This window comes from Melitaea cinxia, chromosome 8 (assembly GCF_905220565.1).
Source record: "Melitaea cinxia chromosome 8, ilMelCinx1.1, whole genome shotgun sequence".
In the NCBI taxonomy this organism is placed as follows: domain Eukaryota; kingdom Metazoa; phylum Arthropoda; class Insecta; order Lepidoptera; family Nymphalidae; genus Melitaea; species Melitaea cinxia.
Window position 1 is genome coordinate 6,969,396 of NC_059401.1, and position 16,988 is coordinate 6,986,383.

General features: G+C 32.5%; 1 protein-coding gene across 1 annotated transcript in view; it reads left to right on the top strand.

The window, feature by feature from the left end:
- The first annotated feature begins 261 nt into the window (after positions 1 to 261).
- Positions 262 to 16,988, top strand: part of LOC123655534 (ATP-binding cassette sub-family G member 1) — a 34,415-nt gene continuing 17,688 nt past the window's right edge. The window contains exon 1 of the mRNA XM_045591307.1: positions 262 to 696. Within this exon, the coding sequence (XP_045447263.1) occupies positions 552 to 696 (145 nt within the window). The 5' untranslated portion in view covers positions 262 to 551. The remainder of the gene's footprint in view (positions 697 to 16,988) is intronic.

Here is a 16,988-nt window from a genome sequence, read left to right on the forward strand (position 1 = left end):
GCGTAAATATATTGATTTTTTATAACATTTGTGTATTACATTGGACCATTAAACTATAATTGATATCATCAAAACTAAAATAATATTGCCAAGGTGTTAAAACAAGATAAGACTCGCCATTCAAACGGACCTTTAATTAACCAATTACACTATTTAAGCCGACATAATCGTTTGTTTGAACAGTAGTTATAATCACAAATGACAATGTAATGCCGTGTTTATATTATTCCATTTGTTTTCAGATTCGAGTGCGGCGGATTATACGAGTAAAACGAGAGAGTGAGAGGGCAACGATTTGATCTAGAAAATTTTGTAGACACGCTGATGACAACGACTCGTTAATGTTCCAAGCAAATGTATTATCGTAATATCAATAAGTGTAGTGTCAAGTGTCGTAATATCAACATTTCTAAGTAAATGAAGCTTTAGTAATACGCATTTGTATACTCATTACTCTTTATGGATTTGTGGAAAAGTTTTATCACGTCAATTAAGTGTGTTGGAAATTAAACGTTGATTTTAATAATAACTGTTAATTGTAAATAATAACAATGGCACCGGGTGTGAAAGAAGATCAGTGTTTGGAACTTAGTAACAATAACGTACTACATTTGCTCCCGAGGACAACAGTGTGTTTGGAGTTCAATAACATCACGTGTTCGATTAAAACATTCTGCATAACCAAATGCCGATTGGGTGAGTACATTTTACTACTTTTTCTTTTATATAATACTTCTGACCGAGTAAAGAGTTCTAAATACATAGATGTTAAATTTGTATACTCAACGATATAAATGCTTTTATTAAAAAGTTATTCTAGATAACACTTCTGGTGTTGTTTTTTGTAAAACTAGGTCGGTAAACAAGTATACATCTCACTTATAGACGTTTGCAACACCAGAAGCATCGCAGGCGTGTCGCTGACCCTACCCCCAATTCTCCTCAGGAGTTCTGGTCACTTCACTCTCCACAAGAACACAACACTGCTTGAAAGCAATATTATTTAGTTGTGATCTTCTATAAAGTCGAGGTATTTCCTCAGTCAGGCTGTTCCAGATTTTGAGCAGGATATTTTCTGCTGTGCCGGAATGTACCCGTAAAGTGCCTTTCTTCCGTTAAAGTCTTGCGTAAAGATGCCTAAAAACAGGAGATCTCGGGTATAAACATACCCGAGATCCTCGCGATAGTCCTCGCGATGGATACTCATATTTGAACAAGTACTTACTTGTTTCCAGTCTGAGTCTCCTTATGAATACTACCGGTTGTTATCTCAGATAAAAATCATTATTCACGGTAGGGAATATATCTGCCAGACAGTGGTGGAGTAGTCTGGTAGATTAAACTCTGACCTCCCTTCTACATGGAAAAAAGAGAGCATTGATCGTCAGCGGAGTGTTTGCGGTTAAATATTTCAATTATTACTGTCTTTTTGATTAGAATTTATTATGATCGACTGCATTCATATATATACTTGATCAAGAAGTTAGCAAGATTTCAATCAAACTTTTAGGTTGTGTAACAGGTTTTTGAACTTAGGTACCATACTTATGAAAGGGGCATAAGAACCGGTTATGAATAATCGATAACCGATTTCAAGCCTTTAATTAGATGTATCTAACATAATTAAACTAAAAAAATAAACAATAGCAAGTCAAAATAACTAACTCAAGACCCTTCCACGTAGCGTTTTAAAATATAAACTTATTAACGTCATAATTATGGACAAAATTTTAGGTGTAATCCTACTAATATTATAAATGCGAAAGTTTGTGAGGATGTATGTATGTATGTTTGTAACTTTCACGCAAAAACTACTGAACCGATTTTAATAAAACTTAATACGTAAATCTATAATAATCTAGAATAGCACATATGCTACATTTTATCCCTACGCAGGATCGGAAATTACCCGGGTAAAACCGAGTGGCAGAGCTAGTTTTTTATATCTCTTTCAATACAGCAAATCTATGGATGGGACAATATGTACGTTTTTTTTTAATACTTCAAATGAGTATGAAAGAATTAGTAAAATATATGACTATATTGATTTTATTACCTATATAGCGAAGGTTTTATTGTCACATCCTACCAATGTAAAGAATTATCCTTATTTATTGCCTGGGCCATTTAGAACGAATGTCCCTTTCATCTGACCTCTCCCCTATAGCTTCATAATGATTCATAAGAGGAAAAACAGTCCACAATTTTATATTTCTATTGCACTAATTTAACTGTAGGATAAAGTAAAGCAATAATAATAATCAATTATTTTTTATAATTATATTTATATTTAATAACGTTATTACATTTTTATACATCAAGTTGCTAAGTAATACAACTAAATCTTAAAAAATACCTTCGAATATAACCATGTATGATAATTTATATTTTAAACGTTAAAAACGACTGTGGCAAAACAAATTTAGGAAATAGGCATACGACATTGCGAGCTTTTTCTAGTGGCTTCTTGAAGAACTGTTATATAATTACCAAGTAAATTCGTTTACCGAGATACGACGTAACCTGACTCGTCAGGTTAGTCAGTATAAGCTTCGTAAGTGAATTCAAAAACAAGAAAAATGTTATGATATTTAAACAACATAGGTAGACGAAAAAGTAGTCAAATAAATACGCATTATTAGCGATAAATTAAAAATTACTCGTCAGACCTCGGTCAATTTTATATGGAACTACATAACAAGCACCATCTTTAAATTTAAAAAGAATCATCGAATTCGGTCTACCCTGTAAAAAGTTTTGGGGTAACAAACATAAAAACAGTCGTATTGAGAACCAGCTCCTTTTGTTAAAGTCGGCTAAAAAGGAAATAAAAAATAAGGAAATAAATTAAATATCCGTGCAGTTGTACATAAATGTACACATATATATACATATATATGTGTGTGGTATGTAGGTATGTCATTGAGACGCAAATCAATTAAAGGCAATTGAAAACAATCGTTTTAATTATGAAATAAGACACATCATTGATTCACTCTTATTTATAAGATAAAGCTTAGTTTCCTATACTGTTTTTAGTTGCAATCTCGATAGAATGAATAAAAATTAATTTGATGTGTTCAAAACTTTTTAACCGACTTCAAAAAAGGATGCTGTTACTCAATTCGACCTTATATATATATATATATATATATATATATATATATATATTTTATGTATGTTCGGGGATAACTTCGTCGTTTATGAACCGATTTTGATGTTTTTTTTTTGTTGGAAAGGAGATATCCCAACTGTAGTATGATATGGAAACCAGGATCTGATGATGGAATCCCAGAGAAATCGAGGGGAACTCTTGAAACTCGTAGTGAAGACTAGTGCGTTTGTTATTTTTTTTGTTTTTCGTCTATTTATGTTGTATTATGTGTCGATGTAATTGATGTCGATTTTTTTCATTTGCTGCAAACACAATTATTATATGAAGACGTTAAATAAAAAATGAGTGAGAGTAGATATTTTTCAATTATTTCAGGGATTTTAACTATATTTTATCGAACTCATACATTTTTAAACAAATGTAAGAAACCAAATCTGAATCTTGTCAAATATGTAAAGCAAGTTTATTATTTTCAAAAAAAGTTTATATCTTTAACTGAACGCTTCAGCCTGTAATATCCCACTGCTGGACATAGACCTCTTTCCCCATGTAGGAGAAGGGTCAAAGCTTAATCCACCACGCTGCTTGAATGCAGGTTGGCGGATATATTCCCTACTATGAATAACGATCGCTATTAGGTGTACACGATAACAAACGGGACCGACGGCTTATCGAGCTCCCCAAGGCACGGTGGGGAGACCCAAAATGACGTCACAAAAACACCCAGACCACGGCAAACATCTGTAAATGTTTGTCATGTGCGGGCATCGAACCCACAACCGCCTTTTAATGGAATCACTTCTGTTTAACTGTGGTAAAACCAATGAAGATGATATTCGTGACTAAGCTTTTCCTCGAACTAACAATTATTGTTCAATACATCTTTTTTACCTAATTTTTAAGTAAAATAACGTAAAACTCTAAAAAATATTCTGGTCGAGAAAATTCTTGATCATGAGCTGATGTACAATTTGAAGATGTGCACAAACGAACCTTGAAACGAAAGCTATTTCTTTCTCGGACAATTATCTTACATGTATTGTATGTGTTATCATCTTTGTCAAATTTTAATTACATTTACTTACATGATAAACTGTAAACACTTTGTGAATGATGGTAAGTATGATAAAATATTTATAATTTAGATACTATAGGTACATACATACACGCTGTTATAAAATTATAAAATATGATAAGTTTTCGTTGCGAGGTTCGAAGTACGTTTCCCTTATTATAATCAAGTGAATTGTCGCAACTATCGCTTTGTAATTATTACGAAATACAAGTTTTATTTAAAGTGACACATTAAATACGCTTGTTGTGAATCATATTAAATATATCGTGTATACACACACGCGCGACTTTACCAGCTTTAATATAAATTAAATTAGTTTTAAGTATAATTGGTATTTTGATATTTGTAATAGCGTGATGCTTTATAATCTAAACAACAAATAAATATATATGGACAGTCACTGAAATCTTAAATAGTTTTTTTGCGAATTGCGAACAAACTCACAACAAAACACACACACACAAACACTACACAAATAAAGAATCTAATCTATTAAGTACTATTGTTTCGCTAACAACTTACAGTAAGGAAAGTAATCCCATGTAACTAATATTTAACTACTAAATGTTCTATATACGAACGAAATTGTCCCCTAACGATTTTATGCACAGCTAACGGTAAAATAAAGTTCAAATTAATGTAAAAAAAAGTTATTAGGTACATCTTCACACTTCTTTTGTAAAGATTTACTTTCAATTTTACAACAATATGATTTCAACCGAGAACTTACTGACCTTAATTTTAATTTGATTAGGTAATTGTATTTAGGTTTACTTAAAATTGTGCGCAGTTTTACGTGTATTTGTGACAATAATTCTGCATATTTTAATTTATATTACTTTTTCTTATAAACAACAATTTCTTCGCGACATTTATTGCGTTTTCATAGTAGGCAGGGAAAGTGTAACAAAACGGTCAGCACATGTTGGAACACTTTTTACCTTCAGTGGAGGGATTTTATATGGAGGGGAGGTCTGGTTCTGAACACCAACTTCTGGAACTTTCGTAGAATCTACGATAACTTACAAGACACACTGTTAGTTGCATTGCAAAACCAGTACGTTATTGTATACATCTAGAAAAAAATTACTTTAAGAGCTCTTTCAATACATAAATATCATTATTTTTAAATAAATATGTATTACAATTATAAAGAAAAAACAACACTTTTTTGTATTGTTTTTTTTACAATTTCGTGTTTTTAAAAGCACGTGACCTGTTATATAATCGTCGCAGCCATTTTTTCCTTTAACCAACTATTACCTACGTATTGTATTTACAAATATTTTTTCACTTTGAGCAGTCGTGATCAATCATCATCATATCTAGTACTATTCCATAGTTTTAATAGAAAACAACTAATGACATCACAATTAGATCTATATATTATCGTTTCTATGACTCATGTTTAACACGTAATCGTTATCAATATGCAAAATCTACTAAAGGACCGTTCTTCGAAAAGCTTGGCGAATGAAATATTACCTGACTCTAATACTAATTAGAGTCAAGAACGTATTCCGGTAAAGGTACGAGACTCATTATATTAGACGCTTGTTACACATTATTTCCACATTACAGTCATGAAATATTTTCAATTATCATTTTAAATGCAAATTTGACTGCTCGTAATCGGTAACGTTATGGGCAATTATAAAAATAATAATGAAAATAATATGCTTGTCTACCTTTTGTAGAATGAGAATCCTGTGTCGGGATTCCACAAAGAAAGACAGAAAATGTAATGTTTTCATTTTAATAGTGTATCGTTTTTTAGGAATTACAAATTTAGTTTTTTATAGCGCGTAGTTGTTTCTCAACTCTCGAGTTGAATTATGTAATAATTACGGGCTCATGACATACGTACATAATAATTGTGTTTGCTAACAAATGAAATAAACCGACTTCAATTACATCGACAAGTAACACAACGTAAGGAGATGAAAATAATTAACAAACGCACTAGTCGTCACTACAATTTTTGATACCACCCTTGGAATATCTCGTTTCCAACACAAAAAGAATTATCAAAATCGGTTCATAAACGACGAAGTTATCCACGAACATACATTAAATATATATTTCATAATGAGTAATTGAGAAAAATGAGTAATTTTTTTGAAGTCGATTAAAAAATAAATAATTATCGAAACATACAAAGCGCCTATCTGTTCGAAGAATACGCACAAAGCGAATTTCTTAAACAAGCTTGATTAAAAACATGATAAAAAACTTAATAATACTTATTATAAATCAATGCAAGAAATAATGTAAATGCTCAATATTGTAAATTTTTAAACTTTTTATTAATTTTACTTCCTGGAATTCGTGTAAATACAAGGTTAAAATCTAAAACTACGTTACAAAATGTAGCGTAGAATTTACGTAGAACATAAAAGTAATATTTAACTCTTTCCGTATCAGTCAAAAGTATTACAAGTATAACGTTTCTTATGAACACATGTTATGCATGTTATACAATGTTGTCATTCTACGCTCTCTCCGGAAGAATGGTTAGGTCGCAGTCAACTAGTTGAAAAAGTCATTCCATTGAACATCTACGTTTGATTATTTAACAGTGCAATTCCATTGGATGCGTAGAACATTCTTTTATAAATACATTAATTAACCAACGCCTCTAAATAATACAGCTAGAGATCGTTTTGTTAAAAGAAAGAAAATTTTACTCTAATTGATCGAGTTCATTATTAAAACAACTCGAAATGACTAAACACATCCGCTAAGGAAGCTTTTTTGCAAAATGAAAACAAAAAAAACAACTACGACGCCTCATGGCGAAACATATGTACGAGTACTATTTCAGCGTTATGGCGGTTTTTAGGTCACGGTTACGATGATAAGGTGTACATTGACAACTACAAAACTAGGCATGTAGTTGAATGGCACTTTTTGATGAAATAGCCAACCATTAATTTAAACATCTATTTGTAATAGTCGGTTGCGACCTGTACAAAACAAAACAAAAAGAATATGCGTATGCCCTCATTACGCAATTAGTTGTCTTCAAAAGTAGCACAAACTCTGACTAAAAACACACAACATCGTTATAAAACTAAACTTTCTAAATATGTAAAAATTAACATTTAAAATCTTTAAGTTTATATACTACTTTTATGTATAAAAGAAATCGGTACTATCTCATTTTTGAAAAGAATATAACTAAGAGAATGTGCAGCAAGACTGCACAGTGCCTGAATACTGTTTATAAAAAATAGAAATCGACCTAATAAATTAATCGCGCAATTTTGTTCGTTAATATAAAATCTAACTTACCTACTGCCTGCTGCGGACAGCCGCATCGTATCATCTTCATTTAAACACAGTGGACTGTTAAACTGTTAATTGTTTTTTCTGCACTGTTTATCACATAAATTTCATTCTTTTTTTCTGTAAACAAATAAATTATAAATGCAGCTAATTATAAAATTATTCAAAAAAAATTTTTTTGTTTAAATCACCAAAATGTACATACTCTCATAACTTCCAATCGACTGCTCCAATTGGGATAATTCTTTTCCCATGTTTGCTTTTGTTAGAACAACATCCGTGTAAAAGAAAACTGAAAAAAGATCGATATATTCACGAAATAGAAAATATGACATATGAAATTCACTAACAACACACATAATGGTGCAACATATAATATAATATGTGAAAAAGATGCTAAAGTTCATATTATATTTAAAAGAGTTTTTGTTGAAAATAAAAAAATTTACATTACCTAATTTACTGCTATTAAAGTGGAGTGCTTATTTGTTATTTCCTAACGTTATACGTTTTCACTTAATGAGAATCATCCTCAATAACGCAAACCATGCAAAAAAAACGTTGCAAATATTTGTAATAGCTGACACCTACTATTATAGGTCGTTAACACGCGTGCACATTTATATGCAACTGTAATTATTATTTGTGCATACTCGTATTATAAATTTGTAACCATTTTTATTTCACAATTCATTATTGTGTGATGTTATGATACGTAAGTAAAAATAGTGCATTATATCAACCTCAAAAATAATATTATTACAAGTAAAAAACACGATAAAATACAAAGTGAGGTGACATTCAAATAATGACAATGTTATATGTACAATATTAAAGACAATGTGATACGCGTATTAACTATTAACAGACAAATTATTTATAGTTTCATTAAAATCGTTAGATTACGGACCCAAAAAATGTATATACGTAACACGTATATGTATCGAAAACCTCTTTCGTTCTAAGTACATACATTGTATTTCGAAACATGTCGATTGATATTAATAATTGACAAATGTGGTTTATTCAAATCACCATTAAATATCATAATATTATTTTAATATCAATCGCCACTCTAACGAAGGCCTTTTGACAGTTCGTAGACCCTGATGACCGTAGCCGGTAGAAGGACTAAGGGCGGTAACGTTGCAGGACGGTCCCCACTCTGAAGGATATCGTGGCATATCCATGCACTACCATGACTACTGACAGTCACGGGCTGTTTCCAGATACACTTACAAGAATGAGTCCTAGTGGAGGACATTGAGTGGTAGCGTTTATTACTTATTTATGATATATTTAAATCAACAGAGTATAGAAACGACGTAGTAAATGAGCAATAATTTATTTGTGATCAGCTTTTTACAACCTTAACCTCCTTTACGCTAGTCATAGGATCTACTAACAATAACAATAATTATATTGATTAACAATATCTTCAACAAGAGCATATTAATACAATTAAATATAAATATATTTAACATAAGCCCACAATTATCTATCCAACAGCCGGCTGACATAGATACAGATTTTTCTAATACATGTATATACAAAAATTATATTATATAACTGTATAATACACCCAGAGTCAGGTACAGGTACGAAGTTCGGATACACAACACCCGAAACAGAAAGCGGGTAGCTGTAAACTACGCCAACGGACAAGTCAAGATATAAGCATTTTATTATCAGTACTGATAATGAGATATAGTATTTGTGCAAATATGTTTGCATGTATAAATAAAGGCACAGAGGATATTGTAACTTCGGTCTAATAAACGTAATGAAATGACGTGTCTTACATTACAACATTCCAACCAACCTTTAGATATGTTTTATCATAATGAGATGATCCATTAATTATAAAAATTTGAAGGCTGTAAAAACTGTAAATAAAATTGTAATTTAAGTATTTTTTTATGCAACTGGGTCAGCAAACATGCGTACAGCTCACCTGATGATAAGCGATTACCGTAGCTTATAGTCGGCTGCAACACCAGAAGCATTACGAGCGCTTTGCCGACCCTATCCCCAATTCTCCCCAGAAGTCTTTCACTCCCAACAAGAACAGAATATTGCTTGAAAGCAGTATTATTTAGCAGTAATCTTATAAGGTTTTTGTAAGGTCGAGGTACTTCCTAAGTTGGGCTCCTCCAGATATTGAGCAGGATATATCCTGCTGTACCTTTTCTCAGCAATTGATTAGAACAAAATACAATGACAAAAAATTGAATATTTTTATATATAACTAGATCGGTAAACAAGAGTACGGCACTTCTGATGGAAAGCGATTACCGTAGGTTATAGACGTCTGCAACACAAAAAGCATCACAAGCGCGTTTACTGACCCCTTTCCCGAATCCCCTCCCAGAAGCTCTAGTCACCTTACTCACCAACAGGAAGACAACACTGCTTGAAATCCGTGTTATTTAGCTTTGATCATCTGTAAGTTCGAGGTACCACCCTAGTCGGGCTGCTCCATATTTTGAGCAGAAAATTACCTGCTGTTCCCCAACTCAGTTATAATAATATATATAATTATAAAGTTATTATAGTTATAAATGTCAACATAATTGTATACTTTTATAAATTATGTATCTATTGTAGTCGTACCCATTTATTGAATCGCTGCAATCACCAATAATTGCAGCGATTCGATTTCGATTTCCATAAAAATAATTAATATAATGCATTCACACGCAAGAAAAGCCACAAGTAAAAACTATTACAGGTAGGTACTGTAAAAAACTACAAAAAGGTCAATATGTTTCTTATATTGTAATCATATACTTATAATGATCTAGATAATGTATTAATTCATACTAAATTGGTGAACATCTAATATATAAAATTCTCGTGTCGCGGTGTTTGTAGTTAAACTCCTCCGAAACGGCTTGACCGATTCTCATAAAATTTTGTGTGCATATTGGGTAGGTCTGAGAATCAAACATCATCTATTTTTCATCCCCCTAAATGTTAAGGGTGGTCCATCCCTAATTTTTTTTTTAATTTTTAGATAAATTATTTATTTTTTATTGTATTATGATTTGGTGTTGAAAAATACATACAACCCTAAATTTTCACCCTTCTAACACCAACCCCTATTTTTAAATAGCGTTTAGTGGCAAGATAACGTTTGCCGAGTCGGCTAGTATCATCATAAATATAAATAATATTTTAAAGATACCGATTAGAAGATAACAATATGTCATCGCAAGAGTTTAAAATCAAGATCAAGAGTTAGTTGTTATTATTATCAAAGAAGACAACAGTGGATATTACTAAAATTGTTACTACAATTGTTTAAAGAGTAATTAATAACTCCATGTATCAAGACTAAACCAAAGACAGGTTCAAAGTAAACAATCAAGATTTCGACTGTGGAAACTGCATCTATTTTTGTAGGAAATTTTGCATGATGGCGGAATAAACTTGCAGTAGAATCGTCAAAAATGGAAGTAGATTGTAATGTTATTATTTGAATTTACTTACCTGCCTGCCTGCTTCCTGCTATGTGGTTACGGCAGTAAAGAATATAGCCACACCCTCTCATCCCGTGGGTGTCGTAAGAGGCGACTAAGGGATAACATAGTTCCACTTCCACCTTGGAACTTATAAAGCCGACCGATGGCGGGATAACCATCCAACTGGGCAGCAGCGTATTTGGTGCGATAAAGACAGCCCTGTGGTCACCAACCCGCCTGCCCAGCGTGATGACTATGGGCAAAACACACGAGTTCGCGCCATAATTTTAGGCGCGAACTAGGAGATGCCTACGTCCAGCAGTGGACTGCGATAGGCTGAAGTGATGATGATAAGTTACGATAAAACCTATTAAGTTCTTGTTAAACACAAAAATTGTATTGTACGTATTCATAATATTATAGAAAATAAATTAATGTAAGAAATCTGTAATAGAAATGACGTTTATCCGTTTAACGGATAAATTATATTTTATTGGGTTGAATGAAAAATTCATGGCCAGGCTATAATTAATTAAAAGTTGAATAAATTTTGAATTAAAGCCTGTTATATCCCACTGCTGAGTATAGGCCTCTTTCTCCATGTAGAAGAAGGATCCACCACGCTGCTCCAATCGGGCTGGTGGATATATGATGGTCATTTTGGTCATCAAAGGTTATTTTGAATTAGTCTATAATTGCAATGTATAATGAATATTTATAACACTGTTAACGTTGTACACTGCGTTGGCTTTATATTTAACAAAAATAAAATAAAGGCCACTGTTATCAAAATTTTATTATTATCATTAACACTAATTAAACATAAGTCAGATAAATGTTATAATAAAGCATATTCAGTGATACAACACTTTTTTGGTAAATTTCTCGTTAAATTCAATATAACAAATAATTAAGTATATTTTTAAACTTTTATGTTTCTGATTCATTTCTACTTACATATTTTTACATATTAATACATTACAAATATATTTACTTATTACATATTCCATACTTTTTACATACTTTTTTCCATACTTTTTTACATTTAAAATACACAGACCGAAGACGTCCAAGACGTCCGACGACCGAGCGTCTTCGGTGCGACAAAACCAGTACTGCGGTCACCAACCCGCCTGCCCAGCGTGGTGACTATGGGCAAAACACATGAGTTCATGTTATTTGGCGTAAACTTGTGGAGGCCTATGTCCAGCAGTGGACTGTATAGGCTGAAATGTAATATTTCATACGAGTGCTTTTTGTCTATATTTATATTTATTCATAAATAACTTTACCGATTTCATTTTTTTATTCAATTTTATTTTTAATACCTTGTAGAAAGTTCTAAATGAAAATTGAAATATATATATTTAAAAACGTACTTAACGATTATTAGACTTTACGTGTTTGACAGTTCACAAGACCGTCTTAGTCGAGTAAACTTGTAAGAAGTAAAAAAAATTGACAAGACGATAGATATATATAACATGTTTAACCTACGCGATATGAAAAAATATGTCAGTCTTATATCGCATATCCGTATTCAATTTAATATTTAAATTAAATGATTGTATTCGGTTGCAAATGAAAAGAAAAACCGACTTCAATTACATCGACCAGATACTACATAGGTCGACGAAAAAATAGTCAAGTAAATACGCAATATTAGAGATAACGTTTTTATGGTATCGCAGGGTAACCCATTTACGGGTGATATTCAGGATGCCCGGGTAGGCATTCCTAGACCGTATGCCGGCTTCAGCACTTAGGGGTGCAATACCGAAAATCCCTGCGGGATGCAATCTTGCTGCCTTCAGCCGCATTAATTGGAGGATCCCGAATCTGCAGGCATTAGGATCCCTCCAGCGACAGGCTGGCCTTGGCGAAAAGATCAGACTTCTCCTCCATGAGGACTGTCCGGCTCACCTCTGAACAATCCCGACGACGCCATGTCTAGCAGGACCGGGTTCCCATTCCGGCCCGATACGGGCACAGGGCGTTACTGGAAGCGCATTAAGTAGCGCCTCCTACGCATCCCCGTTCGCCGCCTGCGGACGGAGGCCTCGTTGGTCGCCCCCTCTCTCATCCGCTCGTCATTCTCCTTCTGGGACATTACTGTCTCGCAGAAGGAGACCATTGTCTTTCAGGGCTCGTCGTCGCCGATCATCGCGGTGATAACGTTCGGCAGTGACAAGTCCCCTCCGAGGACTGTCGTCAGATCGCGATTATTTAGAGATAACTAAAGTAGTATCAAGTAATTGAATTTAATTCAGAGTCCCTAGAATACTTGAGAATGATGAGTCATCAACCAGAATGCTTTTAAAAGTTCTAAAATGTTATCAAATATCCTGAAATAATATAGAATATTATTATCTAATATTTAAGCGAATTTCACTCATTATAATGAAACAACTTTTTTTAAATAAGCATAGCATTTGTAAAGGTGCAGAATGAAAAGCAGCTATACTAGCAGCTGCTAAACTGAGTCTTGACCTTTTCACCAGCATTTTTTTCTAAAATCTGTAAATTAGGCTAAGAAATCTTTTGTTTTTTTTTTAAGCTTGGTGAATAAAAGTCATTATTATTATTATAACTTTTTCAGATTTAATTGAGGTTTATTAAGTTTTTTAGATGCCCGACATTTCAGATACTTTACAGAAACCATGGTCTCGGGTGGACTGTCACGGGAAAGGGATAGTATTTTTTATATCACGAATACCTTAAATATCACGTGGATTACTCTTCAGTTTTAAACGATTACAATTCCTAGTAGCTTGGCTTACAGTAGGACTATTAACAAAGGACAGAGCCAAAAATTCCAATACTGTGGCGTTAACTTAACGGAACCCTAAAATTTTCTTATCTATTAAATTGTATATTGTGTTCCACAAACAACTAATTCCGTGTGGCCTTAGTTTTTATCATCGGAAGTGACTATATTATTTATTATTATTTTTAGTTTTATTTTACTAATTTAAATTGGCAAACGCGTTTATAAAAAGTTTTTAATATCATCTATTAAAATCTTCATAGGAGCCAGACTATGACAAATAAAGAAGAATAGCATCTGCATGAGATAACATGAGCTAAAAAATAATAAATATATCAAACCGTGTAATACATAAATAAAATAAATATATATAGGTATTTTGATATGTAATACATTTCGTTTGAATAATTACATCAAAACAGTTGTAAGTAAACATACATATTTATCACATCCTGTAATTATAAAATATAATAAATTTACAATGTACTAGCTTACAATTAGATTAACATATTTTAATCATTTTTTAATCCAAAGAGGATGTTTGTGGTTTTTTAAAAAAAGTTACCACTTTACTTTTTTTAGAAAATTCAAATTTTAAGAATGACAGCTTCTACTTTCTTATTGTTCTTATTATAATGCAACAGCCTGTTAACATTTTACACCGGACACTAGATGAATGTCGTACACGTTTAGTATGTATACTTGTAAAAAAACTTGGTTGTTCCAGTCCAGATTTAGACGCGTAACCGTGGGACTATTTTACACGTTATTTAATCTACATAATAGTCATAAATACAATATAACTCTATTGAGCAAATATGCTAGCTATAAAACAGCAAACTATAACTCATGGATAAATTTGCAATAAAAGTCAAATAATCTGATAAGTTTTCAATGTCAAACATCTAGTCATCTAGGTCTACATGATAACACAAGAACTTAGATAAGTTTCGTAAAGAATATATGTTTAGGTAATAATGTATGTATTTGTTGTATGTAATAATACCTCATTTATACTTATTGTACCTATTTAAGAGATGGTCAGTGACATATATATGAAATAGCCTGTAAATGGGTCATCGCTACGGTAACTCCTCTTCTTCAAAATTTAAGAAATTTAATCCATCACTATTCGCGTCAGTGGCAGTGGGTTGGTGCATGAAACGGAGTATATTGCGGTCTGTGGTGCATACTTTCTCTTTCAAGAGTGAAACTCATTATAAGGTTTTTTCGGTATCAACTGAGACTGACCGTAAAGACAAATAACTAGAAGAGGTAACAAATGATTATAAAACACTATCCGCTCCGGAATTCAAACCAGCGAACTTCGGAGTTGATGGAACTTTCATTGCCAATCCACCAAAAAGATCGTTTCAAAACAGTAGTCATAAAATAATACGAACAAAACTGCCAGGATCATAGGAAAAAAAATGATACCTACAGTCCAGTCTTAAATATTTGTTGTTTATTCTTTATAACGTGCATCGTAGTTAACTTTAATTATCGTTTAACAGATTGTAACGCGCTTACACTAACTGGTGGCCATTATGACATGTCATTAAGCGTAATCTCAGCATTGAAAATGATAACGTTGTTGTTAATACAATTACGGTATATCCGGTGCAATGTTTTAATCCAGTCTTATTATCACATAGCACCTAGAATTTTTTAGAGTTCCATACCCAAAGAGTATCATTTTTATATCGAACTTTCACTATGACGTGTCCGTCAGTACGGACCGCAGATCCTTTTAAAATAAGAATAACGTAAAAATTAATAATAGTTACTTTATTTGAGTAACTTAATTATGCGTAATGGCACATCTATCAAAGTAAATGTAACCCTGTTTTATAATCACTCTTCGGCTGCTTACAGCTGTAAAACAAAAGCGACTTAATGTCTGTCTGTGAAGACACGTTTACGCGTGCATATGTGATGTAAAATGTAGGCAATTAAGACAGTAGATTTCGAATAATATGTATGCAGTGAGTGACTCATCCTTGTTAGACACTAACTATTTAGTAATCTGTGATAAGAGGAAATAGAATAATGTGTTACTTTAGTGAGTATAACGATAAGAAACGTAAATAAAAAAAAGGTAATAGACTAACGGGATTTCCTATTACAAGTTATTTGTTTTTAAGAGCAAAATAATAAGAAATGATAACAGAAATACATAATACATAAATTTATATACCTCGATCTTAACGTACACAGCTACATGTAATTATGTATTTATATAATTATGTATTTATGCAATTATTGTTTTACTTTCATCCCCTCTCCGAAGAGAACTGTGCAGAATTATAGAATAAAAAGTACCCACCTTTCTCGTAAATTAGCGCAAATCGTAGTTATGCGGTCACGTATGTTGAGCGCTTGGCGACTGAGTGAAGATCGATTTGCGCATATAGTGCAGGAGTTGCAAACAATTCAGTTCACGATTCGTGTTCGATGCACACCGATATGATATTTGATTTTTATTTTATGTCTCTTGATTTTATCATACGAACTTCTTCGCAGTGTGGCAACTTAAATATAGCTAGAATACTGTTTAATTGCTACGTTCGTAGTAAACTTGAATATACGGCTATTTTCTAGGCTATCTCTATATCATGAAGATAAAGAGAATATTATTGTTGAAGGAGTTCAGTGGAAATTTGCTCCATATTTGTACATGCGTCAGTATGAGTGCTATCTTTATCCCTCTTTATTTGTGTATGGTATGGTTGGGCTAGAAACGCAGTCTTAGACGTAAACTACTTCTCTTAATACACTATCTCCGCATTTTACATAACAAAGTAGATAGTTCAGTGTCATTGGAGAGCTTAAACATTCTAGTTCCTTCTCGTATTCCCCAAAATAATCTCGGAATTATTGCACCGCAGCGTCGTCCGCGCTTACTGTGCAAGCAGCCGCACGCAATACGTGGCACAGGCCCCAACAATACGCACTTTACATTTGATCAGCGATTTCTTTAATCATCGTGAGGACATAGACTTATTTGGCAATAAAATCTCTGTTTTCTGTAAAAATGACTATTGATATCTTTATACGTTATCAATTAATTTTATTGTATAATTTAATCCCGACATCAGTAATATTTTATTTTTCTAATTTTTTTTTCACATCTAATATACTAACACTTATGTATTGTTATAAACAGAATTCTAAATTTTGACTAGATATTGTATTTCGACAATTTCGTATATTGTAATTATACATATAAATTTCTTAGCCAAATTATTGATATTCAATTCTTTTAATATTAATCCACTG